Source organism: Borostomias antarcticus, assembly GCF_949987555.1.
Source record: "Borostomias antarcticus genome assembly, chromosome: 17".
Lineage (NCBI taxonomy): Eukaryota > Metazoa > Chordata > Actinopteri > Stomiiformes > Stomiidae > Borostomias > Borostomias antarcticus.
Genome location: NC_140250.1, coordinates 15,343,701 through 15,370,806, shown reverse-complemented (window position 1 = coordinate 15,370,806; position 27,106 = coordinate 15,343,701). Strand labels below are relative to the sequence as shown.

The following is a 27,106-nucleotide window of genomic DNA, read 5'->3' as shown; positions in this document are numbered from 1 at the left end:
TATTATGTTGTGATTGACATGTTGTCATTTAATTTGTCCTCTTCACTTTTCTACTTCTCTTCTATTTAACCCAAACCTACTCTACTCTATCTCTTAGATACAGGTCTCCCAAAGGCAAAGGTAGCTGACATTGTGTTTTTGGTCGATGGCTCCATCAACCTGGGCAAAGACAATTTCAAGGAGGTCATGGAATTCATCGTGACCCTCATCGACCTCTTCTTCACTGACAGGGACAACCTGCAGATCGGCCTTGCACAGTACTCCACTGATGTGACTGACTCCTTCTACCTCAACAGCTACAAAAACAAGGACGACATTATCAGTGCCATCTCTGGCACTGAGTACAAGGGTGGGAGGAGGATCAACACTGGTGCTGCCATTCGCCATGTTCAGCAGAACCAATTTGTCACAGAGAAGGGAAGCAGAAAGGACAAGGGCATTCCTCAGATCTTGATGATTGTCACTGGAGGACGGTCATCTGATGACGGCAAGGCGGCAGCTCTGGGACTGAAAAATACTGGCGTGCGAATTTATGCAGTCGGGGTGGGCAACATTGAGGATGAGTTGATTGATCTGGGGAGCGAACCCACTACAGTGGCACGGGCAAGCACCTTCCTGGAGCTGTCAGAGCTCAACGAGCAGATCTTGGAAACGCTGGACGATGAGGTGAAAGGTGTAAAGCTATGCACTGGTGTGCAAGAGCCCATCAGAGGTGAGAGTCACAAAGGTTTAACCTTGAACTCATTGTACTGGTGTAACAACATTTTCAGTGAGAAAGGTTGATGGTTTTCATGCATGACACATTTTTTAGAACGGTACCTTCAGTAAAACCAGCCTGCAGTAGCATGTTTTCTCACACAATGCTCTTTTTTTTCTCGCAGCGTGCAATGTGGAAGTGTTGGTGGGCTTTGACGTGTCCTCCCAGAACATTTTTGCTGCCCAGATCAACCTTCAAAACAGAATGGGCGCCATCCTCCAGAGGATATCCAAAATGGCATCTATAAGCTGCTCCTCAGGCCAGACGCCCTCTGTGCAGGTGGGCATGCTGGTCATGGATGCTGCCTCTGAGCCTGTCCATCTGGAATTCACTGACAACGCCAATGAGCTGATTGAGGCCTTCCGAGCCCTGCGAAGCCGTGGCCCCTACATCCTCAACAGCAAGACCATCGATGCTTATAAGGCCAGGTTCAAGAGCCGACCTTCCGACACGGTTAAGGTGGGTTCATCAGCCATTTTTTATATATCATCGTGATTATGAATCATGGAAATGTGAAAATTATATATAATTTTCTTCCTGATATATGAAGGTTGTGATCCATCTGACTGATGGTCTGGATGGCCAATACTCTGAGATGAAAAGAAAAGTTGAGGACCTCCGACTTTCAGGTGAAAAGCTCGAACAATTGTGAATGTAATGTCATGCTTTCTGAAGATCACTGTTCTAACAGTAATGTCAAATCCTGGGTGTTACCTTTATTCCTCTCTGTTGTTTAAAACAAATAAAGTTTTCATCTGTAAACAAAAGAGAAATGTATAAACTAACATGTATAACCAGAGTCTTGTGCATCCCATGACAGGAGTGAGTAGCTTCATCCTGGTGGGTCTGGAGCGTGTGCCCAGATTTGAGGAGGCCGTACTTCTTGAGTTTGGCCGGGGCTTCCGGTATACCAGACCCCTACGTATCAACATCATGGACCTGGACTATGAGCTGATGGAGGAACTGGTAAGTGGTGATGGGACACGCCGCAGGAACTACTCATCTGTTTATTTTATCATCTTCAACTCTCACATCCTTGTCTATATCTTGTTCAGGACAATATTGCTGAGAGGGAGTGTTGCGCAGTGCCATGCAAGTGCTCTGGAACTAGAGGGGATCGAGGAGGAGTCGGCATACCAGGGCTTAAGGTTATCAGTTTACTTGCACTCAAATATGTTTATGTTTATTAGTATGCAGTGTGGTTCTCTGCCATTTCTATCTATGGAACAAAGAAACAGTCTGAAAAAAGATGTAGGTGTCGGAATCAAGGAGGTACAGTATTATCAATGGAGGGATATACATGGCAATGCCCAAAATTTGCTCGCATGCAGGAAAAAACACCTTGCTGGTGTGTTGACATCCTGAAGGTGGGCATCGGCTAGAAAAAGGGAGGAGGTGGATCATTGGTTGACTGTGCTAGTGGTTGACCTGTGTGCACAGTACTGTTCTGAGCATCAGGCAACAAACACATTGGTTCCTGGAGCCATACTCTGTGTAATATGTTAGATTTTTTTTCTAAGAACAATCACAATGATTGGAGAGTCCTTGGCCAGATTTGCCCCAAAATGTATTACTTGGCTTCAAAGATTAGAGTATGTGAAGGATTGGAAACCAATGCTTGTGTCTTGTTGTTTTGCAGGGTGGTCCAGGTGGAGTGGGATACCCAGGACATCCTGGAGATGAGGGTGGACCTGTGAGTCAGATTTTCCCCCCATAAAATATATATCCTTCTTCAACCCCTATGAATCTCAATGGATCCAACATTTATAGATGTGTCATCAGTAATCCCTGGCTCTATATCAAACTTAGTTTAGACCCATTTTATATACTCTTGCTTTCTCTGACAGGGAGAGAGAGGTCACCCTGGTGTGAATGGAACCCAAGGTTTCCAGGGTTGTCCCGGACCGCGGGGTGTCAAGGTACGTTTCTATGTACTATGAAGTATACTGTACATAATTTGTCATTTATATTATGAGTCATGTTATCATGTTTTGACTTTCTCTTCTTTTTTTAGGGTTCGCGTGGGTACTCTGGCGATAAGGTGAGTTTTATATTCTGAAAATTGTATTATTACTGTATTATTATTATTATTATTATTGATAATAATAACAATAGTAATAATAATGATAATAATTATGATGATAATAATAATAATAATAATAATAATGATAATAATTTAATGTTGTATCTATTATTATCTGAAATTGTCATGGTGTATTTTTAACCCCAAACATCTAATGTCTTGTAACAGGGGGAACATGGAGATATTGGCCTGGATGGTATAAATGGGCAGGAGGTAAGTGTATCATGTTAGCAGATATCAGTTTGTACCATGAAAATACAACTTGGCTGGATGTCCATAGACAGCTTCATGGGAGAGATTACAGCTTCCGACAGTGTAGACTTTTGAAGTCCACGACTTTATAAAGCTTCTTGCAGTCTTTGCTCATTTTAAGATACTCTAGCAAGACAGATCCAGATCCAATCAGAGAGTGATTTTGTATGTGTGATATGATTTTATGGATAATGTTCTTTGCTTTCAATCAGGGCAAAAGTGGAGTTGCTGGACCCCCCGGAGACAGAGGGAACCCTGGGGCAAGGGTGAGCACTCGCGTAGCCCCTTGCAATCCCATAAGCATCCATACTATTACTATTCACTGATGTAACGCTTGTGTATTTTTGTGTTTCAGGGACCCAAAGGTCATAAAGGACAGGAAGGAGACATAGGAGATACTGGCATCAGGGGAGATCCCGTAAGTATATTAGAACTTGTGAGATGCCAGCTGATAGCAGTGCAGTTTCTATTTTCTTTATCATGTGATCTCATTTAGGGCTGTGGGTAGAGATCCTGGATCAGTGCACGGAGCCGGCAGCAACATTTCTCTGTGATTGTACACTGTGCGTTTACATGTGACAAATAAAGATCTCAATCTGCAATGCTTGTGAAAGTACATTGGTTGTTGAAGGACAATGAATAATGAGTGGCCCAATAGACAAATATTTTTTTTACCACAGTGTTAGCAACTGATCCTGCACTGCCAATGTTTGAACAACACGTTTTCTATTTTTCAGGGCATTACAGGGCTGGATAACAGTGAAGCTGGACCTAAAGGAGATCCAGGCGATGTTGGACCCGTGGTAATGTCTTGCTGCTCACCTCTTCCTGCTAAGCTATATTACCAGATTCCTATGAGTTACTGGTTGCAATATCTCTACACAGTACATTTCTTTACAGTGCGTTGTCTATGTGCTCTTGTGATCTTGTTCACCCTTGCATGGACAGTATATGAGGACTTTTGGATTTACAGTTGACAGTCACATTTAAGTCCTTTTAGTTTTTATTGTAAGCAACTTACAAGAAGTTAATTTGTTTAGAGTAAGTGAGCCGACTGTACTGTACATCCCAGTCATCGTCAGTAAAGCCTTCAGTAAGAACAGGGGCCACCAGCAGTCATAGAGGAAGGTGAAGGACATGTCCATCGGACGAGGACAAGCGTGCTGCGTCTCTACCAGTCAAACTGATTTTCTCTGGTGTGTATCACAGGGAGAGGCTGGAGATGACGGGACAAAGGGAGACCCTGGTGAACCCGGAAGGAGGGTAAGACTGATACATCTATAAAATAATTATGTTCATGTTACGGCTTTACTTGTCTTGAAACCTAATTAACCTGATACTTACTGTGCTCATCCAGAACTACTGAGTAATAACTATATAATAAATAACGGTGTGAGTAATAACTGTGGATCATCGCTTTCTTTTCCCCATCATTAGGGTTCTGATGGTAGAAGAGGCCCAGCTGGACAAGCTGTAAGTTAACCCTGCTGCGAACAGTACTTTGTAGTGCAGTACTGGTCCATAGTGCAACTCCTAAAGATGAGTAGAAAAGAGGGGGCTGATGTCAGGCATAATCCCATGGGTTATTCATTGAAGCTGCTGTGATAACAAACACATTTTTTTCCGTACCGGAATATCTAGTAGTTCTTTACATACATTGGCAGAATTATCTGAATCAGATATGTTGACTCTAGACATCATATTTTAACTAGCATTGCTCTCAACACTGAACAGTATCAATGCTTCATGATTCAATATAGCCTATACCTCCTGTATTGTTTTGTCTTATGAGCACTGTGCATGGTACCTGTGTATAGTATGACTTAACATCCTTGACTGCTTGAATCCTTAAGGGGAATGTTGGCAGGCCTGGGGCCGATGGTGTTCAGGGTGAGCCTGGTATTGGAGGATCCAGAGTGAGTACATCATTCGATTTAGCCCCTTATTGTAATCATCATTGTTTGCCGAATGTTTGTCAGGGTTTGTGTCTTCCTATGCCAAAATATTCATTATTATAATTACTCAAAGGCTTGCTGTAAATTCAAAGTCCAATATCCAATAATGTGTGGTGCAAATGACCCCCCACCCCCAACACAGAGGTTCAAATGCGGAACATGCCCTTTAATGTAATGTATTTTTGATGTTTTTTCCAGGGCCCAGCCGGTCCAATCGGTGCTCCTGGAATTCGAGGCGAGGAGGGGAACCCGGGACCGAGGGTGGGTGCACAGTCAGGGCTACAATATATGTGACACACTATTTCCCCATGACCACCCCACAGCATGGGAGCACTATTATACACTACTATACACCATTATTTTTCAAGGCATGCGAGTGAAGACTGCGATTTTAACATGGAACAAAAATCAACCTATTGATTTTTGGCTCTTTTCTAATAGAAATAAACTCAATTGAAGAGATTTATTTAGTCTTCTTTGTTTAAAAAAAAGAGAATGGTTAGTTATTTTGACATGTGGGTTTTGAGTACCGCCTGATTCATTATAATGACTCATATGCCTGGATGAAAAGACTTGTAATTGACAATAACAGTAAGCATAAACACATGCGGTCAGAAACCAAACAACATAGTTACTGTACATAGGAAACAGAGTGAATGCCTAGCGTTTGTGTGTGTGTGTGTGCGTGCGTGCATGCGTGCTAATGGTGTACAGATGGTGTCCAGGCACTACATGTGTATTCCACAAACTCTATGCAATCAGCTTTATTTAAGTGCATTGCAAATATTTCTTATTACAACACTGATGTTGCATCTTGTATCTCTTTCTTGTTTCAATGTTACATAGGGCCTAGGAGGAGCCCAAGGACCAGCTGGAGATAAGGGCAGAAGGGGAGCTCTCGGTCGAAAGGTAATGAGTGAAAAATCGTGATTGGAAGACAGAGTCTGCACACTACTGTACATATGCGTGATTAACATGACTAAAATATTGAATCTGTTGTGTAATCTTTCTATAGTTTCTCTGTATCTATAAAGTGTATCGAGGCTTTATTAAAATTATGCATCAAGCAAACCCTGACTCAGCAGACTACCTGAAGTTTAGCTGTCACAGTGCTTCGGGCTGAGCTTCACTTACAAACACAACGACCCAGGGCCTTCCACACTCACATTACTGGACACACATGCACAGGCTATTAGAGCGCACACAAAATGCTCCCTAAGAAAACATCCAGGCCACCATGTCCCCTACTTCGAAAAAAGCGAAGGAATGCAATTAAATCTGTGGACATCTGTGTGTGAGGCCGTCAGAAAGTCTGTTTTCACTGGCTGCTCTCTCTTTCTCTCTGTTTTCTCTGTTTCTGGTGCTTTAGCCCTCCCTGTCTCTCTCTCCTTCCTCCTCTCCTGCTGTAGCCCTCCCTGTCTCTCTCTCTTCTTCCTCCTCTCCTGCTGTAGCCCTCCCTGTCTCTCTCTCCTTCATCCTCTCCCTGCTTTAACCCTCCCTGTCTCTCTCTCCTTCCTCCTCTCCCTGCTGTAGCCCTCCGTGTCTCTCTCTCCTTCCTCCTCTCCCTGCTGTAGCCCTCTCTGTCTGTCTCTCCTTCCTCCTCTCCCTGCTGTAGCCCTCTCTGTCTCTCTCCTTCCTCCTCTCCCTGCTATAACCCTCTCTGTCTCTTTCCTTCCTCCTCTCCCTGCTGTAACCCTCTCTGTCTCTTTCCTTCCTCCTCTGCCTGCTGTAACCCTATCTGTCTCTCTCTCCTTCCTCCTCTCCCTGCTTTAACCCTACCTGTCTCTCTCTCCTTCCTCCTCTCCCTGCTGTAACCCTCTCTCTTTCTCTCCTTCCTCCTCTCCCTGCTGTAACCCTCTCTGTCTCTCTCCTTCCTCCTCTCCCTGCTGTAACCCTACCTGTCTCTCTCCTTCCTCCTCTCCCTGCTGTAACCCTACCTGTCTCTCTCCTTCCTCCTCTCCCTGCTGTGTCTCTGTGTGTCTGCTGGTTCCTCCATGTTGGGATTATTTCTTTCTCTGTTAATGTTCCATATCGTTTTCTCCCAGGGCGAGCCAGGGGAGCTGGGACCCAAAGGCATCGTGGGACCTCTGGGCCCTCGCGGCGAGCCTGTAAGAGCGACAGCGCCTGCTTTCTACTCCCCAGAATATCAGGAAAAATTAACACTCTAACCATGACCCTAGTAAATCAAAGCCAAGGCTGCTAGACAGACACAATAAAACAGACAGACAATAAATAATGTATTCATCCGTTTTTGCTCTGCATCCTATTAAAACGCGCCTATTTATGAGATCATCGATTGTATTGCAGCCTGTGTGATACAGTGTGTTCTTGCTGTAGGGCTAGACTACAATGGGCCAGTGTTAAGACTTCAGATTTGCTTCAGATTGGCCCCTCTGATACTCAGGATGTCACAGTCAAATTCAATTCAAAGAGCTGTGGGATTGATGTCCTCGCTTGGGATTCTGACAATCTCCAGCGTGTGGTTTTAATATCTGGAATGGTTTCCTCACTGAGGGGTTGCTGACTGTATGCCAAACATTCAGTCTTTATTTACTGGCTTCATATTCACACTACACTTAAGTCTATTTTGGTAGCGTTTGTATATCAATTTGGAGCGAGTTTTCCAAATGCTTAGTCACACAAAGATCTTCGTTACTTAGAATGACTTCAGATACTATGAAATGTAATGACACTCCTCAATCATGTCAATGCATGCAGTTCATATACTGTGCATCCAGGGATCGATTATGATGTGCTGTTGTTCAGTACACTGAAATCTTGCTGTCCTTTTTTTACAGGGTGAGGACGGTAGGGATGGATTTGGAATCCCTGGGACTAAAGGAAGAAGGGTAAGTGATACTACAACTTTTACTGTTTACATCGACAACTTTTATCGTGTACATCAATACGATGTGTATTTGTTATTCATAGTAATCTGAACAGGCCCACATAATTGCTAGGTATTGCTTATAAGATGGCATGCGATATGTTCCAGTTGCCATTATACACCCGTTGCTAAAAACATTTTTTTCTTACAGGGTGATGAGGGCTTCCCAGGATTCCCCGGGCCCAAGGTAATGGCTGCCACATTTTAAATTCCATTGGGATTGTGGTTAGAATTGAAGATCTATGTGGGCAGAATTGTGGTTAATTGTGGTTCACAAGCATTCTACTATTTTTGATGAGGTAAATTCAGCTGACAACCATCCAATATTTGAACACAAGCTCCGTTTCTCATCCTTCGCCCTGCATGGAACCACGCTCATGTTTCTGTCACCCTACAGGGAGCAGCAGGGGATGCAGGGACCCAGGGCGGACCAGGTCCCAGAGGAAACCTCGGCCAGAGGGTGAGTGCTTGGGCTGGGGTCCGTGGTAGAGCACTTAACCTCTGTCCAAGCTTGGGGCACCAAGGTTAGAACAGAGTCGACTTGATACTCAACGCACTATGCCTTGGAAGCATATTGATTCCCTAAAACATCAGTTCATGGTTTCCTTGGAGAGGTTTTATAATCACTGATGTTTACAATGCAAAAATGTCACAGTATCATTTCCTATAGATTTATTAATTAGTTATCACTTTCAAACTTAATTTGAAGTGCTTTTCGCTCTATTCTGAGTATTTTACTCTGGGTATTTTTTCAGGCTCTCGTGTGTTTCCTATATATGTCAAGGTTAATCTAGTCAGACAGATATATCATGGGGGATTAGTTATGAGTGCATGTTCAGCTCAGCGTCTTTAAGCTCTTAACCTCTTACAGTAGTTGAACATACGTTTTGAAGGAAGCCAAGTGCAGTCATGCCCTATTCTTCCTCATTCAGTCTGCTGTGTCTCTCCTTCCTCTAGGGGGTTTCAGGGAATGTTGGTGCACCAGGTCAGAAAGGAGATGTTGGATACGCTGGGCCTTACGTAAGAACACACTTGCTTTCCTGTTGTTTATAGTACAGTTATAAGACATTCTGTAACATTCCCTGTGTCCTGCAGAGGAATCCGTAACAGCATGATACTGCACATTCATATTTATGAATGTTTAATATATGTTGATACAGCTTAACAGTATAGTAGGACATTATGACATTATTTTGATTTGTACATACATACCCTTTTGGCATTGCATGACATCACAATATCTCACCATATGACATTTGCTTTTTTTCATTGTACATACAGGTAACTGCATGTGTGTTATTTCAATTTTAGATATTCACGCAGTGTAAATTGCAGAATCGCAAAGTCTGAGAATACTTAGTCAGCTGAGCATCTCTGTCCAGCTGTGTCCAGCTGTTAATACTTCTTTGTGTCTCTCCCCCCAGGGTCAGAAAGGACCAAAAGGACCGGGTGTTGTGGTATGACATGACTACTGTAAACATTTGTATTGGAGAAGAAACAAAAGATTACTGAGAAGAGTCAGATACTGTATGTTTAACATGTTTTAACATCTGTTTACATCTGTTTCCATCCCCAGCAATGTGACCTGGTCAAGAAGATTAGAGATAACTGTCGTAAGTATGAAATGATGCCACTAGTGCAATTTGATGTTACTACTGAAAAAGATCATTCTGGACCTCAAGATGTCCCTCTAGTTTTGTTGGGCCAGAGTCTAGTCTGTGACAAAAAATATCCCGGAGACCAAGAGTGATTTTAAACGTATCTGTGTTACTCCGCTCCCACCTCAAACATTGTTTTCTGCTCGCCACATGTTCCATAAACCTATTCTATTTCTTGATCCTTTTGTATATTATTTGACCTTTCACTGCTTGCATTTGCACATACACCTGCACCCCTCACATACACATAAGCAGTTTTTTATTATGTATACAAGCCTTGATATACAGCAGATATACGTACATCTGTCAGTAGGATTATGCAAAAACTCGGTCATGAAACTCGGTGTAGGGGTGTAGCATGGGTCAACTAACAACCCATTAAATTCTGGAGTGGATCCAAATCATGGGGCGAGTCCACGAGCCTCCCAAACACACCCTGGCTGGCTCTTCACCGTCATTCATGTTTTGGACTAGGATTACGCAAAAATTACCAGACCGCTTTTCATGAAACTCGGTGGAGTGGTATAGCATGGGCCAATTTAGAACGCATTCAATTTTGTTGTGCACAGAGACATGAATGCATTCAGGGGCAGAGGCCTGTGCTCTCTGAGCACCATTTCTAGTTACAGATACATTTGTAGCCCCTTCACTACATAGGACTGAGTAGATTAAGACAAATTACAAACACAATTTGAAAATGGTTGAAGGATTCAGTAGTGAGAAGTTAGAGCGACTTGTAATGTATTTGATTTCCCTTTCTTCCCCAGCTTGCTGCTATGGTAAGTAAACTCTAAACTGCTCGTGGTCCGTAGAACATACAAATGATCATAAAATGTGTTTGATATAAACCAGTTGAACAGCAGCCATTAAGGCTGTGCAGTATTTATCCTTTATAATCATGTTAACAAGATCAATGTACTGAGGTTAAGATAATAAAAAAAAATAAACATCGAACATTTGATTTCCTCCTCCTCTTAGGCCAGCAGGAGTGCCCTCTCTATCCGACTGAGATGGCTTTCGCCCTGGACGCTTCCGACGGCGTCCAGGCCGCGGACTTCCAGAACATGCGTGACACCGTCCTCCACCTGGTCAGAAACATCACCATCGCCGAGAGCAACTGCCCGCGTGGCGCCCGCGTGGCGCTGACCCTCTACAACAACGAGGTGACCACCGAGATCCGATTCGCCGATGCGTTGAAGCGCACTGCCCTGGTGCAGCGCATCGAAGGCCTCCAGACCCTTCAGACGCGCAAGCAGCGCAGCCTGGAGACGGCCATGAACTTCCTGGCCCAGAACACCTTCAAGAGAGTACGCAGCGGCTTCCTCATGAGGAAGGTGGCCATCTTCTTCATCAACGGGCTGGCGTCGGGCGAGCCGCATGCTATCAGCGCCGCAGCTCTGAGGCTGTACGACGCCGGCATCACCTCCGTCTTCCTGCTCAAACAGGAGGATCGTCAGTTCGCCAGAGCACTGAGGGTACTGTCATCTGTGATTTAATGCAAGACAGAAATATCCTTCATCCTTGTGAGGGAAAGTGTGCTTTATGTTCCCAAATTAAAGACAGGAATCTGTATCGTTCTACATCCAAAGGGTGGTACTGTCCTGCGTTTTACATGTGTATGCGTGTGTGTTATCGAGGACGGTGTTCTACTGTGTTTTCAACTGCCTTCAGGAGATGTCATTATTTATTTCTGGGCAACAGATCTACAAAAGCTGTTCTCATATTGCTGCTTCCTCTCTCTGTCTGTAGAGTAACAACACAGCTCTGGCTCAGGTCATTGTCCTGCCCAGGCCTGGAAGCACGGCGTACAGATCTGTCATTGAGAAGATCATGAAGTGCCATGTGTGCTTTGGTAAGAGCTCCTTCTGTATCATTTCCACACAGACAAAACACATGCCAGCATTTTGTCATTTCATATTAACCAAGACTGTAGACTGTATTGCTGTACCCACTAATACAGTAGTACCTGACTGTGCCTTTTTTATTTACTGATTGTGCCTTTGTTACTGCTGCCCTTTGTGCACTTTGTGTCTATTGTGCCTTTTTGTTGTGTGGTTTGTTGTTGTGTGAATGCTACAACACAGGAATTGCCCCTTAGGGATCAATAAAGTTGCATCCATCAATCTATCATAGTACCTCTATTGTTGCCTAACTGAAAACACATTTCCTATGGCACTGACAGCATGCAAACCGAAAATAGCTTTCCGATAGAATCCAGTGAGACATACTGTAATAGAAACCATCACAAGCCTCAAGCCTCTGAGCCAATGTGTTTTCCTCCCTCTCCAGACTTCTGCTCGCCAGACCCGATGTGCGACTACATCCCTCCATCGTCCAACCGCGACCGCAGGTCCTTCACCACCGACGCAGACATCGACATGGCCTTTGTCGTGGACAGTTCCGAGACCACCTACCCCGCCGTTTTCACCGAGATGAAGCACTACATGGCGCACATGGTGGACCAGTTAGTGGTCTCCCCTGACCCGGCCACATCCACGCACCACGCCAGAGTCGCCGTGGTCCAGCAGGCCCCCTATGAGTTCCTTCGCAACAGCAGCGGTTTACCCATCCAGATCGATGTGGGCCTAACAGACCACCACTCGGCCCCAGACATCAGGAACTTCCTGCTGGAGAAGACGCCACAGCTGGAGGGCGGAAGGATGTTGGCGGCGGCCATCGAGAGCACCGTAGAGCAGGTGTTTGAGCGCGCTCCGCACCCGCGCGACCTCAAGGTTATGATTCTGATGCTGACAGGTTCCGTGGAGGAGGACGAGGAGAGGCTGGTGCGCGTGGCGACCGAGGTGAAGTGCAAGGGCTACTTCCTGGTCATCCTGGGCGTGGGCGAGAAGCTGAGCGCCGGGGACGCCCGCGTCATGTCTCGCATGGCCAGTGAGCCGTCCGACGTCTTCTTCAAGAGGCTGGACAGCTCCTCACACTTTTATGACAGACATATTGAGAACTTTGGCCACCTGCTGCCCAAGTATCTCAGCAGTGAGTAATATGACCTACAGCCTGTTGTTTTACATTATTTTCTTTACGTTTCACTGTGTTTTACCAACTTGTACCCAAAATTGATGTTCTTTTAGCTTGGCCATGTATCAGAGGGCTGAAAGGTTTTCAGACAGATGTGCTGAACTATCTGTCTTGTGTTTGCAGTTGAGAATGCTTTCTACATGTCCCCCGAAGTCTCGAAGAACTGTCAGTGGTTCCAGAGTGACCAGCCTTTGAAAAACCCATTCAAAGCATCTCAGGAGTAGGTGTACCGACCATGAGTTCTCAAATGCATCGGTAGGGTCAGGAATAATCTGGGGCAATAATCCTCTGTATTTACTTGTAGGAAACAGCAAAAACACCATGAAAATCATCAGGCAGTCCATCCAAGAAAACACAAACGTAAGTAATGAGTAGAACACAATTGATGACAATAAATGACAATTGATATTGTAGGTTTTCCATCAGTTCTAAAAGATATTTAAAAAAAACAAAAACAAAAAAAAAACAAATTGACAGGTGGAGTCCGGTCTTTAGATTTTCATTTGGGCATGGCGCGTTGACAGCTGTGTATTGCATAGCCTATATTTCTGTAGACTGTAAGCTTTTGTATTGTAATAAAACGTGGGTCACCCAGATAGGGTTGTTGTTCAGCGTCAGAAAACAGGGAGCACAGCAGATATTAAGAAAATACAAAAACTCTTCATTAGATGGTCAGTTCATAAAAAGATATAAGCGGGAGCGCGAATAAGCCTCAGGTGCAGGACGACCACAGCACGAGTAACCCCACACCACCCTGATCACCACACACAACCACACTACTGTATCACCCTGAACACCACACACAACCACACTATCACCCTGAACACCACACACAACCACACTATCACCCTGAACACCACACACAACCACACTATCACCCTGATCACCACACACAACCACACTATCACCCTGATCACCACACATAACCCACCTAAAGCAGAATGCCATTAAAAGTTGGCGAGTCGAGGGCGTGGATGACCAATATTCATTCAGAGAAGTGATATATGCGCATGACCCTGTAGTTGCATGTTTAGTTTACCTATAGTTTACCTATGCTAATTCGGGTGAGTGGCCATGCGCATTTAACTTGCTAAACCATGGGATTCACCATTATGAGAAGGCAGGTGCGAACACATCCAGCGGTTTACGAACACGTCACAAATCAGACAGGAGATTTCTTTAGAAACGACCCCAGTAAATTTAAGAAATTTAAGTCCAGAACTTAGGACGATATTGGTGAATGAGGCCCATTGTCCAGTGGTAGCTTTGAGATGAGTTTGTGTTTTGATGTTTTGATGTTTCTGTGTGTAGCCTATTTGTGCTTGCATTTGGTATGTTTTTTCTACAGGTATGTGTGAATTGGTTTGGTCTGGACTTATTTGTTTGGTCTGTCCCTATCTGAACCCCCAGAATCTGACCCAGACGAGCTCCACGCTGCCAACGTCACCTCCAGCAGCCTGAGGCTGTACTGGGCGAGCGGGGACCCCAAACTCGTGGCCTACTTTGAGGTGGTGGTGACACGCCTCCGCGACCACACCTTGGTGCTGAGGAAAAACGTGACGTCCTCGGAGCTCATAGTCGACCATCTGGACAGCGCCCAGACCTACCACGCTGTGGTCACCGCCCACACTGCCCAGGGACACACTGCCTCCACCCACAAAGGCGTCATCACCACCAGTAAGTATCCACACAGAGGACGGGCCAAGCTAAAGTACAGATATTAAATTAGGTAGCATTGCATTGGTTTCATTGTTCAAGTTCAAGTTTCCCCTCTGAGTATTTTGTCCATGTGATTCAACAGAAGCAGCTGAACATAAGCTTCCTGCCCAGGTTGAGGTGACTGACATCGCTTCAGCCACCCCCCCCCTGGACAAGCCCGAGATGGGTGAGTGACTGTGTGTGGGTGCGAATGCGGGGGGGGGGGGTGTCTGTGTGTGTGTTTTTCGGTGTTTTGCGTTTTGTTTGCTGGCAAGGCTTCAGCACAGGTAGGCGTGTGTTGGTGAGATTCACACTTTTTTTCATGCATTTTCCCACAAAGGTTTTATGGTGTCCTAAATATATAAGTGTATACGTAACACTATTACACTATTTCAGTCCTTATGTTTTCTTTTTATGAGTACAAGTAGATTTATTAGGTATTGATGCTAATTGATTTGGCACATGGGACTATTTTCTTCAAACACAAAACAACCAGATTCAGAGTTCAGAGATCTTGTTTGTTGCTAATAGTTTCAGTAGAGACATTTTGTTTGTTTTTCACTGGCAGCCCCCTCCTTCCTCCAGTGCGCTCTACAGTCCGGTTCAGCATCACTCTTCAAAGCAGAGAGATCTAATTCACACTTAACGCCTCACGATTTTCAACGGCAGTATCCCATAATGTGCTCTCCATTAACTCGTGGAGTGCTACCAAGAATAATGGGCATGAATGTATCAAACCACTGAATATCCACTGACAGGAAATGTCTTATCAATAATACAACAGTTCATTCTATGGACAGAAAGTCTCAAACAAGTAATGTTCAATGCAGTCTGAACCTCTAGCCTTGCAATTTGTGTAAGCTATTTTTTGGCACAAAAAAACCCACAATCCTTTCTTGGAAAATAAATCCAGTGAGGGAGATTTATGGCTCACGTGTTGGGTTTTGGGGGGAGGCCTGGCCTTGCCTTATGGTCGAAACATAAGGTGGGGAATAGCTACAGCATGAGATCATCTCCCAAACCGGCCAATCACAGAGCTCTAGAGGGGGCTGCTCCTTGGCCTGCTTGCAAACAAAACCATACAGTAGTCGTCATAGTGACTGTTGATGTCTTGTTTTTAATACAATATATTTTGATACTCTTGATTTTAGATCATAGTTCTAGTGCATAGACATTACTAGGTGAACAACACTATGCTAAACCAGTACTTTGAAATGGACACTTCAGAATGTTGAAGGAGGAAATTCACAAGGTTTTGCGGTTGAACGGTTTTGAGGGCTGCTGTGCATGAGTCCAGGACTGTGGTGGGTTTCATCTACTTTTTCTCAGTATTACCGGGGTGGTACTTGTGGGTTTGGGCTTGTTGGGATTAGGTATAGCCTAGATGGTGGTTTTGCAGCATAAGCCCAGAGACCCCACAGCCAGAGAGCTAAGGTACTCACACACTAACAAGTTGATTAACTCTTGTAACAACATGTTATAGTGTATGTAGAAACTAATTGCCTTATATTCTCTTGACTCAAAAACTCACTTCATTTCTTCCCCTCATTTTAGAGCAATTCACCAATGAGCATCCACACTTTACCCTCTTCCTTCTGAACTGTCTACTTCAAGTGTTCAAAATGACTCACAATGCAAAAAATATTAAAAGGCTAACTATGTATGGTTCGTAATGCACCTATGTATCAAATTCATATTTTTATTTATCACTCATCTGTATTCTTTTGAACTGAGCAACATTTCATTTTTCCCAATTGATCGTTTTAACTTTTTGGCTGGCCTGCAACAGTGGCAGCGTCTTGCCGGCCCTATAAATGTGAAAGTCTGTGATTGGCTGAGTGATGAAGTTATAAAATTCAATGGTTGGCCAGATGAACCCTAGAAGAGATACTACTGGGTACTGGGTTTTGAACTAGTCTGGTTTGTATTGTTTCCTTTTGAACACTTGCAACTAGGGCTGGGTATCGATTCGAATTTCAAGAATCGATTTGATTCCGATTCACAAGGTTCAGAATCGATTATCACGATTCAATTCGATTCGATACAATATCGATTCGGTTAGTGTTATTAAAACCGTTTATTTTTTAGCTGTAACCTTAATTACATGACTGCCAAGTTATGCAACACATCAATACTAGGGCTGGGTATCGATACTGATTTCCAAAAATGAATGAATGAATGAATCATTGAATGAATTAATGAACTATTCATTCCTTCATTTATTCATTCATTCATTAAATAAAAGATCGATTTTGGGATTCATGAATCGATTCTGAATCGATGAATCGATTTTTTAAACCCAGCCCTACTTGCAACCCAGCCAAGTAACATAGGCGTATTCATTGTAATCATCTAGCTCACAACTCACTGTACCTTTAATCATGCTTTCAGTGTGGTGTAGTTCATATCGTCTTAACTAAAACTCCTAACTCTCTCTCTTTCTCCCTTCTGTTAATGGTCTTGTTTTTGCATGCTCAAGATAATAAGCTGTCAGACCCATGCTCACTTGACTCTGACCCTGGAGTGGCGTGCAAAGGCTATCAGGCTAAGTGGTCCTTTGACAGAAAGAACAGGATCTGTACCCAGTTCTGGTATGGGGGTTGTGGAGGCAATGGCAATAGGTTCGAGACCGAGGCCCTGTGCTTGAGAAACTGCATGTGGTCAGGTGAGTGGTTGTTGTCCCCAGGTTCTCTGAGGTGAGGCTCTGTGCACCTGGCTGTTGTGATTAAATCAACTGAAGAATAGCTCTATGTAGTGTTTTTGGAATGTAGGGTAGTGTTGAAGTTATGGACTTGAACCTCCTGACATACAGATATCTCTACACTATCATAAGTGTCACATAGTAGGCCTCGATCTCGAAAGCAGTCGTGATGACTAAGGTTACGACTGACTGGACAATGTCATGGTTGACATCTCGACAAACTAGAAATTAGTTAGTTTACTTATGGAATTGTTCTTATGACAGCGTAAAGATAGGTCTGTGATAGATTATGCAAGAAGTACCACTTGTGTGGCACAGAAAAGTGTGGCTTAGTCTCTAGAAAGTGATTTTCTAGAAGTTTCTTGACATGTGTTTCCTGGTCGTCTCCCCAGCGCCAGAGTCCCAGCCTGAAGAGGAGCCGGTTCTGACAGAGATTCTTCCAGCTCCTGGTAAGTTCAGTTGCTTTTTGAATTAGATGGGAAAAAATGTGTCTCATTTATTTGCAGTCTCCCAGCGTATTACATTACAGGGCAGTTTATGCCAACTACCCCTGTGTAGCATATGACCGACTTTGATGTTGGAGTGTATGTAATGCATAATATTTCATGGACAGCTGACACTAGACTTCCTCACACTTCCTCCTCAAGCAACATGTCAAAAGTTTTTAAACAAGCAACCCTGCCTCTTCAAACATGATTTGGAGAAGAGCCTCTTGCTCAGATCCATGGGAAACGCTGACTAGTAGTCTCACATGTACTGTATGTAGCAGGTTACTGCTAGTTACTGTAGTTGCATAATGAGTTTTTTTCTCTGCCTGTTTTCACTTTGCAAACAATGAGCCCCTTTGTGTTCAACCACAAAACCCCTAAAATCTTCCGAATTAATGTTGGACTGAGTGAAAAGCCAAGCATGGAAAAAGGGGAAGTTAAACTGTGTCGGTCCCTGGATGGGACTTTGTGTTTCGTAAGCGTGGAATGAATGAATAAAAAAGGCTTTTCAGTGGGTCATTGTTCATTGTTTTTTTTTCTTTCTGGCAGTTAGTCTATAGTATAGTCTATACTTGCCGCAACTACAGAAGAACGTGTCATTTTACTGTCCATCAGTACATCATTAAACATAGTCATGTAAACAAGGAAGTAATGTAGGAGGGACACATTAATTACATCCGCCCCAGGGGCAAAGCCCCGCAGGGCGGAAGGTAATGTTTTCGCCCCTGTCTGTCTCTGTGTGTGTGTGTGTGTGTCTGCATGCGGACAGGATTAAACAAAAACAACCGGCCCGATATGCATGAAACTCGGTGGAGGGGTGCAGCATGGGCCAAGGAATTCACCATTAAATTCTGACCATGATTCATTCATAGGTGGCTCTACGGTACCCATATTACTGTAACTTCAGTGTAGTGGGGGATTTAGGTTTCAGGTTCTTGACACCACTTGCAATACTGAGCTTAGCCACTACGCCAAAAACTGGTTGTTCCTGGCCATGGGGGCTTGCTTCATGCGCCACTGAGCAACTTTAATTGGATTGAATGGGCCGCCGTCTTTGCATGCCTTATCCACTTCTTATAATACATCCATGATCCAGCCATGATCAGTTATGCTCGTGTCAACAGGCTGGTGTCTATTTACTTTTTCAGCTCGATCTGGAAGGTAGAACACTACAGCCCGCCTACCATCATTTTTCCATCCGACGGATGGAAGATGATGCTGCAGCAGTGTTATTATTTAAATCAGAAATATTTAAATTTCACCTTGCACCTGACGAGACTACTGGCTGCAGTGTAGAGAGCGACAAACAAGCTGCTAAAGCTATTGCTGATTATGGTGTTTTGTGCGCACAATACCACTTAGTGCGTTGTTATCAACTTGTTTGCTAACAAAGGCTAGAGCTACTAGTTAGCTGTTGATAACGAGATCAGCTGTTGCAACTGGAACGCTTACCTCGGGAGTGACCATTGCCAGTTCCCACTCGCACCTCCCGAGACAAATGGAATGCACCATAACATTAAATTTCTCATTCGTGTGGATAATTGAAGTGATGCATTCTGTAGGCTACCTCTACCTCAATAGAGTCCGCTAAATTACCATGTTTAATGCTTTATGTATACTATCTGTTAGTGTGAAGTGTGATGATTTCTGTACAGCCAAGATCGAACCCAGCATGGGCAAGTGAGCGGAGTGTGTGTGTGTGTTAAGCACAGTTCCTCCTCGCAGTCCACCGAAAGCGGCATGAAAACCAAGCCTGCTCTGAACTGTGTTTGAGGACTTGTTAGGTCGGGAGGGAGGAGTTTGTGGTTAGGGTTACTTTCTCTCCAGCTCTCCATTACATCCACAGTACCCACATGTACATGATGCAATTAATTTCCAAATTAAGCACCTGAGCCTCACCTTTGTGTCTGTATTTCTCCAGGTGTGTTCATTGGCACACTTTATCTTTGGGGCGGCTGTAGCTCAGGAGGTAGAGCGGGTCGTCCAATGATCGTAGGGTCGGCGGTTCGAATCCCGGCTCCTCCTGATGACATGTCGAAGTGTCCTTGGGCAAGACACTGAACCCCAAATTTCTCCCATGGCAGCTGCCGCCATTGGTGTGTGTGTGAATGGGTGAATGAGAGGCCTTCATTGTAAAGAGCTTTGGATAAAAGCGTTATATAAGTGCCGTCCATTCACCATTCTACCTTGTCTTCCAGCGGCCCTCACAGGGAGGGAGGTCTGCCAGATGCCCAAAGATGAGGGCCCCTGCGCTAAGTTTGTCCTCAAGTGGCACTATGACGTCATCAGGAAGAGCTGCGCGCGCTTCTGGTACGGAGGATGTGGCGGGAACCAGAATCGCTTCAACACTCACGACGAGTGCAGGAAGGCCTGTGGAAAAGCAGGTGGGCCTTGCTAATTATTCACATGATTTCTTTATTAACGTTATATCTGTCGGTCTGGCTGTCCATCTCTATGTTGTTGTTTTTTTATTAAAAATGTATGTTTTCTGTATATGTCCAATGTTCCAGTGTCTTCCTCAGCATGCCTTTTAGAATGCAAACCACTACTACTATTTGCAATCATTTGATTTTTAATTTATTTTAATTTATTTTAATTAATTAAACCTTTATTGAACCAGGTAAAGAACTAATTGAGACAAGTCATTTCTTGATCCCGTTTGAATTGTGCCATGACCATACATATGACGTTTGTCAATTTAGAACATAATTTTGCTGAAGTCAAGAACACCGCAGTTTGTCATAAGACTGTAAAGCAGTTATTCCAGAAATAGTTTACAAGCATTAAAAGTGGTGAAATCACTATTAGTCTGGCCATGTTGAGAGCTGCAGGAATGAGTAAGGAGAGTTAGTCAGTTCTGTAAGAGTTGTCATGCGAGATCGGCTTTACAAGGTTTTGGTGAGTGTTAAACGAGTGTAATGTCAGTTACCTAATAGTATTAGCTAACTTGCGAGTTATCAAATTAATAAAATGTTTGTTTTAAATTGACAAACATCATATGTGATGGTCATGCCACAATTCAAACGGGATCAAGAAATGATTTCTCTGGCCGTTCTCTAGCGTTCATATTTTTTCATATTTACTGTAAGGTCCCGTGGGGGTTTCACTTCCTGCTTCCGCTTATTCACTCTGTTGTTATAGTTTATGAGCCAATGGGCTTAACCCGAGATTGTAAGTCCCACCCACCGGACACCGCCATACTTTAGCAAACGCTAGAGTATTTCAACCCAAGCCTGATGCAAAGAAAGACAGACTATTAGATGAGTACATACCTGTAGGCCTACAAAAAGAAAAAGGCAGACAAGGGGGATGATCTATTTCTTAGTCTGCTTAGCTAGCTGTTGGGTTTGTCTACTCTTCTAATTGCTGTAATGATAATGATAGGGTTATTTATAAACATGATGAGTTCCCAAGTGGTAAACAATCAGCAAACTATTTATCCCCTCGGTGGGGAGGGTCAGTAAACAGAGGATCATGCACGCCAGAGAAGAGAAGGTGCCACATTATCCCATATCGACACATCCTGGTTCTTCCTGCATGTGAAAAAAGCATAAGATGACTGTTATAGACAAATGAAGTGCCCGCCAGGTTGCCGTACGTTAAGGTTGCACCTCCTTACTCCTGTGGTGAATAAGCCCAAAGCAGACAGAGCTTAATCTTGCATGTGCCATCCTTATCTCTCCTCCTCTCTCTCCTTCTCTCCTCCTCTCTCTCCTTATCTCACCTCCTCTCCCTGTGACCCTCTAGGCGTGCCTGTCTGATAGAAGTGAATTCTTACAGAACACATAACATCATTATTATTTCTGCACAGACTGATGATGTTATTTTTCTCCTCATCCTATAGCACCTGCCAGCCAAGCGGTCATGGGCGCTGTAAGAACATAGGACACTGATGAATCGTCAACTTATACCTCGGTTGAGGAGATTCTGAGGGAAACCAACTACAAAAGTGATGCTATGCCAAACCAAAAGGTGGCTGCACTGGATTCCACAAGCAGGATTTGATGCCCAAAAATCAGTCTACAAAATAGTCTGTCACAAACAGAAAGAAAGCAACACAATTTGCTGCATGAATTTTCTTCATACTGGTGCTACAGTACATAGTGTGTTTTGTATTTTGTTGTTTTTGCTGATTGAGTCGCTGAATACAACCACATTTCTGGAACATTTACAACTGTTAAGTACAGTTTTGTAATAATAAAACAAATGTATGAATATCATGGACAGAGATGATCAATAAATCGGTATTTTGCAGGAATGGCATTATTCAGCACAGTAACTTTTTTTTTTACATTCATCACACGCAGGGCCACAATGAAATATTAGGTATAGATTTATATATTGATTAAAATCACTTTATCTTCCATATGTCCCCACAGTCTTTCCCTCACAATGCTAAGACTTTCACAGTTGCAGAATCCACGCTGATGTTTACACAAGTCTCACCTGGCAGTGTGTATATAATGACGGTGACCAATTTTTCTCAGCGTCGAATGGAATTCATCATGTAATGTTAATGCACTTCTGGAACCACTGCCTCAAACACACACGTTCCAGTATTTTAAAAATAGAATGTACTTTTAGTTTTTATTTGTTCTTGTTTTACTTAACTTTTGTCTCATCTGGGAATGGGGAAATAAAAATGAATTAGACTTTCTAATAAACTTGAGTATTGGATTTATTCTTGAATGCCATCTGAACGTGTTGGTTGCAGTCTTTTTGCTGTGTCCTGGGCTTAAGACTCTCTTGAATAACTAACTGTGCCACACGCTGTGTATTTGATATGACTTCAAAGACAGAATCAAAGGAAGTGCCCTGATAGACAGCAGATGACCAAATTATATTTCCTTCCTATGACCATCCCTGATCTTTTGAGCCCAGGAAATAAATGGACAATATTTTGCTTGGAATGGTAAATGCAACATTTGGGCTTCATGAAATCTGGGCCATGACTCACTTTGAGAGCAAGGTCATTTTATGGTCCTGACTAGTCCCTTAGGACTGGGAAATGTCAGGCGGACCTGCATGGGAAGACGGAGAGAACGGCTTCAGAGAGAGACACTGAGGGAGAGAGACAAGCTGCAGTCTGCAAGGATTTAGATAACTTGAGAGGATTCGGACTGAGCAGAGGGACTTTCATCTCATGCTGTCTTGCCATCTGTCTTTATAGATTAGGTAAATGGCCGTCACTTAGTGCTTTTATCCAAAGTGCTTTACAATGAAGGCCTCTCATTCACCCATTCACACCTCATTCACCCATTCACACACACACATTCACACACCAATGGTGGCAGCTGTCAGGCAAGACGCTAGCCTGCTCATTGCGAGCAATTTTGGCTTTCCCAAGTGTGGGATGGATTTGGGCTTTCCCAAGGACACTTCAACATGTGGACAGGAGCAGCAAGTTTTTAGATTTGGCTACTGTATATGGCAGACATCTAAAAAAGAACTGAAAGATATTGAAACGTCAGTGGATGATACATCAAGACACCCCTCCCCCCTAACTGTCTTATCTCAAACTGTATGGAAGAGGAACTGGCCCTAGTTGTGTACTGGTCAGGTCCAAATATTTTATAAGGAGAAACAGTTTTGCAAAATGTCTACGCACAGTATGATGTTCTTTTCATGCAGCTAAAAAATTACTATCAGTGGAAACATTCAAGTCCAAGCATTCCATGCTGTTCATGAGCCATTAGTGTAGGAGGAGAGTAGATTTATGGGCTTGTGTTTCATAAAAGGGGAGGTCATTGGCCTTCTTCCACTTAGCAGTAAGTCCAGATGTCCTCTGAAGTTGTTATAATGGCAGAACTATACCCCTCACAAAACATTTCTAACTGTGCTAAAATAAAGCCATATTTTTGGAGTGAATTCTCACTGAAACCCTTTGGAAGATTTTTTCCTACAGTATAAGAAATGAAAACCTGATGAAAAAAAAACACTTTTTGCCTGTGAAACGGAAACAGTGGTCTAAGTTTGATCGTGTTTTCATTTAGTCCTTTGGCCAATTGTAACTTGCATTCAAACTGCAGAATTATCGTAACTAAGCTTTAAAGTAATCTTAATCTTTGAGGAAATGTCCTCATAATTGTGATCTACCTGCTGATAAGGAGTGTTCAGAGACTGCATGTCACAAAGCACTTAGACAAAAGGACTCAGGGGGCTAACCATTTACTTAGCATGCTGTGCTAGTAGTCAAAGTCTCTCAGAGGACAGAACTTTTAACATTGGAACCGCCTGAATACAGATAGCCATGTATTTTTCATTTTCCAGATGTGCGTGAAGGTTTCTGAACAGCTGTCAGAATGCACTGGTTTGGTGATTGTAATCAGAGCATGAGGCTAATAGCATGCAATGTATCATACACACACAGTCAGACACCTACAGTAGGCCTATTTATGCACAGCAGAATGTATGCATGCTCGCACAGACCCACCCCCCCCCCTCCCCCCTCTCTCTCTCTCCCCCACCAGGTAGATTTGGGTAGCGTTCTTTGACCGCGAAGGATAACTGGGAGTCGAGATTAGCGTTCTTTCAAGTAATTTCAAAATAAAGTTTCCATTAAAAATTAACTGCTAGTATTTAAGGGTTGGTCATTTCTCCATGAGAAGTGTGAAGTGTGAGCGTGAGAATGGGCTGAAATACAGCCCTGATGTTGTAAGCCTTGCTTATCATCTGTCCTCCAAAGAGGCCTGCAGCTTAAAAACACATGCACAGCCTCCGCATGCTGTACCATCAACTGAGCAGTTTAACAAGTGATCAATGTGTTGTAACATATTGGGTCTGTCCCAATTCAAGGGTTGCATCCTACCTAAGCCGGATTTGAAGGCTGCTACATCACAGCGGGGCGACAAGTGCTGTCCCAATTCATTCAGCCTACGAAGAGTCCTTCGAATGCAGCCCACAAATGCGGCCTACTTCTGACGAATTTGAAGGATACAACTGATGGATCCTTCGCGGCCTACCTCCCAGAATGCGTTTCGGTCCGGATGAATTCCTGTACAAGCCACCATTGCTAGGATTTTAAAACGTTTTTAAACCGCTTTGATGTTAATATTATTATGTTTTAATAAAATGTCATGCCTGATAGTACCACCATAGAATCCCAATATGTGGAAACTTTATCCAAATTACACCTGTATCTACGAGTTTAGATAGACGATTTAGATAGGCATTTTCTGTGGTGTTTCCATAACAACAGGACAGGTCGCGCTAAGTTACCTCAGGACAGGTCGCGCTACCGGCACGCGGCGCGCTTGGCACGCGCTGCCTAGGCAACAAAATGACGAGTTGGGAATCCTCCGTAGGCTAGACCGTCCCATTTCACGAAACGTTTACATCCGGCCTACCTGGCCTGAAGGACGCAACCTACTGTACATAGACCGCGTAGGCTGCAACCTAGGTAGGATGCAACCCTTGAATTGGGACAGACCCTACATCTCGCTTAAAATTCTCTTCTGCGTCACCACAGCTGAGATTGTCAATGCCTCAGTCTAGAATCAACCCCAAGCCTCAAATTGCATAGAGTTGTGAAGGGTTTATAGTGTTAAATGGGTCTAAACAAGATGGTTTATTTCACACAAGTGTGTACTTACATATGACAACTTCAAAGAATGACTTCTAAGGCATTCAGTGGTGTTTCTACTACAAGCCACGGTAAACTATTGCTATTGTAAGTATCTACAACTGTTATTATGTTCATTCCTGTCCTTTACCTTCTGGTCTACTGATGTGTGTGGGCCAAAGAGGACTTGGGGTTCCTGGACAAGGCTTAATAGCTGCTCCTCGCTCTCCAACACGTGGTTCTAACCAAGAGTCAAATAAACAGATCACAGTCATCCACGAACAGACACCCAAGGCCACAGCAGAGTCACGGTCAGGCCAAGTAATGTCCGGGCTGCCAAAATGTGTCCGGGGTAAGAAGTCCGATTATCTAGCTAATGACATTTTGTGACTATTTTTTGTTGCTAGCTCACTAGCTAATTTGTCTGATGTCAGTAAACATGGACAGGATTTTTCTATTCTATAGACTAAATTAATTTATTCAAATGAATTAGAAACAGTGATATTACTGTATATGTTTGCTGACACCAGACAAGCGAGCTAGCGAGCTAGCAACCAAAAAATTGTAACAAAATGTTATTAGAATTTCAGACTTCTTACCCTGGACACATTTTGGCAGCCCAGACACTATTTGGCCTGACAGCGCTACACTTTCCACTGGGCGCTTAGCGTAGTGACTAAGTACAGCAGCTGCTGAGTATTCAGTGCTCGCCAAAGAAAAGCTCTTCACAGCCACCATTCTGCCACCTTCCTTTAAAATGAATTATGTCCTTTTAAAACCGCCAACAAAAGCTCCATTAAGCCCCAAAAATATTATTTTGGTTTCCATTTGACAATGAACGTGAAAGTTTATGAAGAACTGTATCTAGAATTTGGTAGAGGGGGAGAAATCTCATCAAACCACTTTTACCTAACTGAGTCCAATTAGCCTTACTGTATCTTGGCTGTAGTGGCTTTGCCAAACCAGTGGTCTGTTTCCCTCTTACTCAGCTGGATGAGTCATAGAGATTTATCAGCCCACCAATGGAGATATGGTGAGCGGAAGGCTCATCTCATTGGCTGCCAAGGACGTACAGTGCTACAACAGAACTGGAAGAGGGCATAGGCCTACTGTATGTTCTTGCTAAACTGATTATTCAGATTAAATTCAGGGAAAGTGTTTGATTGGACAAGGTGAGGTATTACCAAACATTAGAGATGGAACTGTGCTGTTTGTATGAATAGAGAACCTAACAAATGGTTCTCTCGAGTTCAAAAGCAGAAATGTTTTTTTGTCCTGCAGACATGTAGGACTGTTTAGTTATACTGCGTACATACATCCTGTTAATAAGTGAGATCCTGTTCATTCTCATTTACTCATGGTGTGTCCGACCACCACACTCCAGCTCTTACATGTACATTTGACAAGGTTAAACTAGGACCGTGGGATCGCTGCTGTCTTCAGGAGTCCTGTTTGTGGTCAGGAGTGGGAGAGAAGGAGAGACTGGAAAGAAAGAAATATGAAGACACTCAATCACTGGACTCAGCAGCACCACACACGCCAGAGACCGGGAGTGACTCATCACGCTGGCACTCCTGTCTTTCCACAGGAGCCATAAAAGCCAGAGGCCGTAATGGCTTTCACATTGAGGAGCCCACGCTGTAAATGCTTACTTAACTCATCTGCAGGCCCTGACTCACTGGTATGTGGAAACCGTCTCCAGATTTGGTCTCAGCTTTGGTCTTTCCCTTGATCCCCCTTGAGCTTGGCTGGGCATTCCATGCCACAACGAAACACATTTGCCCAACGCCATTGTCTGACTTCCCTCTGGACCACCCTACAGTATAATGCTTAGTGTGCAATCCCCCAACACCCAAAGGGGTTTACTGAGCATCCCAGATGTTTCACACTGTATGTTTGTTCTAATTCCAGTAGGAGAACAGCTAGGCAGTGTTCTCCAAGGGCTGCTCGTTGCTGTAGTCTGCCAAGTTGAACAGTAGAAATTGAAGGAGTGTTACTGTGTAACCGTCCAGCACAGTGAGCAGTAATCTTGA

General features: G+C 43.7%; 1 protein-coding gene across 1 annotated transcript in view; it reads left to right on the top strand.

The window, feature by feature from the left end:
- Positions 1 to 22,124, top strand: part of LOC311320515 (collagen alpha-3(VI) chain-like) — a gene marked incomplete at its 5' end in the record, with an annotated part of 99,929 nt that extends 77,805 nt beyond the window's left edge. Inside the window, 35 exons of the mRNA XM_084452280.1 lie at positions 104 to 712; positions 882 to 1,216; positions 1,308 to 1,386; positions 1,578 to 1,723; positions 1,813 to 1,905; positions 2,397 to 2,450; positions 2,605 to 2,676; positions 2,772 to 2,798; positions 3,009 to 3,053; positions 3,305 to 3,358; positions 3,448 to 3,510; positions 3,830 to 3,895; positions 4,302 to 4,355; positions 4,530 to 4,565; positions 4,946 to 5,008; positions 5,246 to 5,308; positions 5,894 to 5,956; positions 7,093 to 7,155; positions 7,846 to 7,896; positions 8,086 to 8,121; positions 8,332 to 8,394; positions 8,892 to 8,954; positions 9,359 to 9,391; positions 9,511 to 9,547; positions 10,360 to 10,371; positions 10,571 to 11,067; positions 11,342 to 11,444; positions 11,882 to 12,583; positions 12,749 to 12,845; positions 12,930 to 12,985; positions 14,036 to 14,302; positions 14,427 to 14,510; positions 17,417 to 17,473; positions 19,711 to 19,896; positions 21,357 to 22,124. Of these exons, the coding sequence (XP_084308406.1) occupies positions 104 to 712; positions 882 to 1,216; positions 1,308 to 1,386; positions 1,578 to 1,723; positions 1,813 to 1,905; positions 2,397 to 2,450; positions 2,605 to 2,676; positions 2,772 to 2,798; positions 3,009 to 3,053; positions 3,305 to 3,358; positions 3,448 to 3,510; positions 3,830 to 3,895; positions 4,302 to 4,355; positions 4,530 to 4,565; positions 4,946 to 5,008; positions 5,246 to 5,308; positions 5,894 to 5,956; positions 7,093 to 7,155; positions 7,846 to 7,896; positions 8,086 to 8,121; positions 8,332 to 8,394; positions 8,892 to 8,954; positions 9,359 to 9,391; positions 9,511 to 9,547; positions 10,360 to 10,371; positions 10,571 to 11,067; positions 11,342 to 11,444; positions 11,882 to 12,583; positions 12,749 to 12,845; positions 12,930 to 12,985; positions 14,036 to 14,302; positions 14,427 to 14,510; positions 17,417 to 17,473; positions 19,711 to 19,896; positions 21,357 to 21,397 (4,370 nt within the window). The 3' untranslated portion in view covers positions 21,398 to 22,124. The remainder of the gene's footprint in view (positions 1 to 103; positions 713 to 881; positions 1,217 to 1,307; positions 1,387 to 1,577; positions 1,724 to 1,812; positions 1,906 to 2,396; positions 2,451 to 2,604; positions 2,677 to 2,771; positions 2,799 to 3,008; positions 3,054 to 3,304; positions 3,359 to 3,447; positions 3,511 to 3,829; positions 3,896 to 4,301; positions 4,356 to 4,529; positions 4,566 to 4,945; positions 5,009 to 5,245; positions 5,309 to 5,893; positions 5,957 to 7,092; positions 7,156 to 7,845; positions 7,897 to 8,085; positions 8,122 to 8,331; positions 8,395 to 8,891; positions 8,955 to 9,358; positions 9,392 to 9,510; positions 9,548 to 10,359; positions 10,372 to 10,570; positions 11,068 to 11,341; positions 11,445 to 11,881; positions 12,584 to 12,748; positions 12,846 to 12,929; positions 12,986 to 14,035; positions 14,303 to 14,426; positions 14,511 to 17,416; positions 17,474 to 19,710; positions 19,897 to 21,356) is intronic.
- Between the last annotated feature and the right edge of the window lie 4,982 nt (positions 22,125 to 27,106).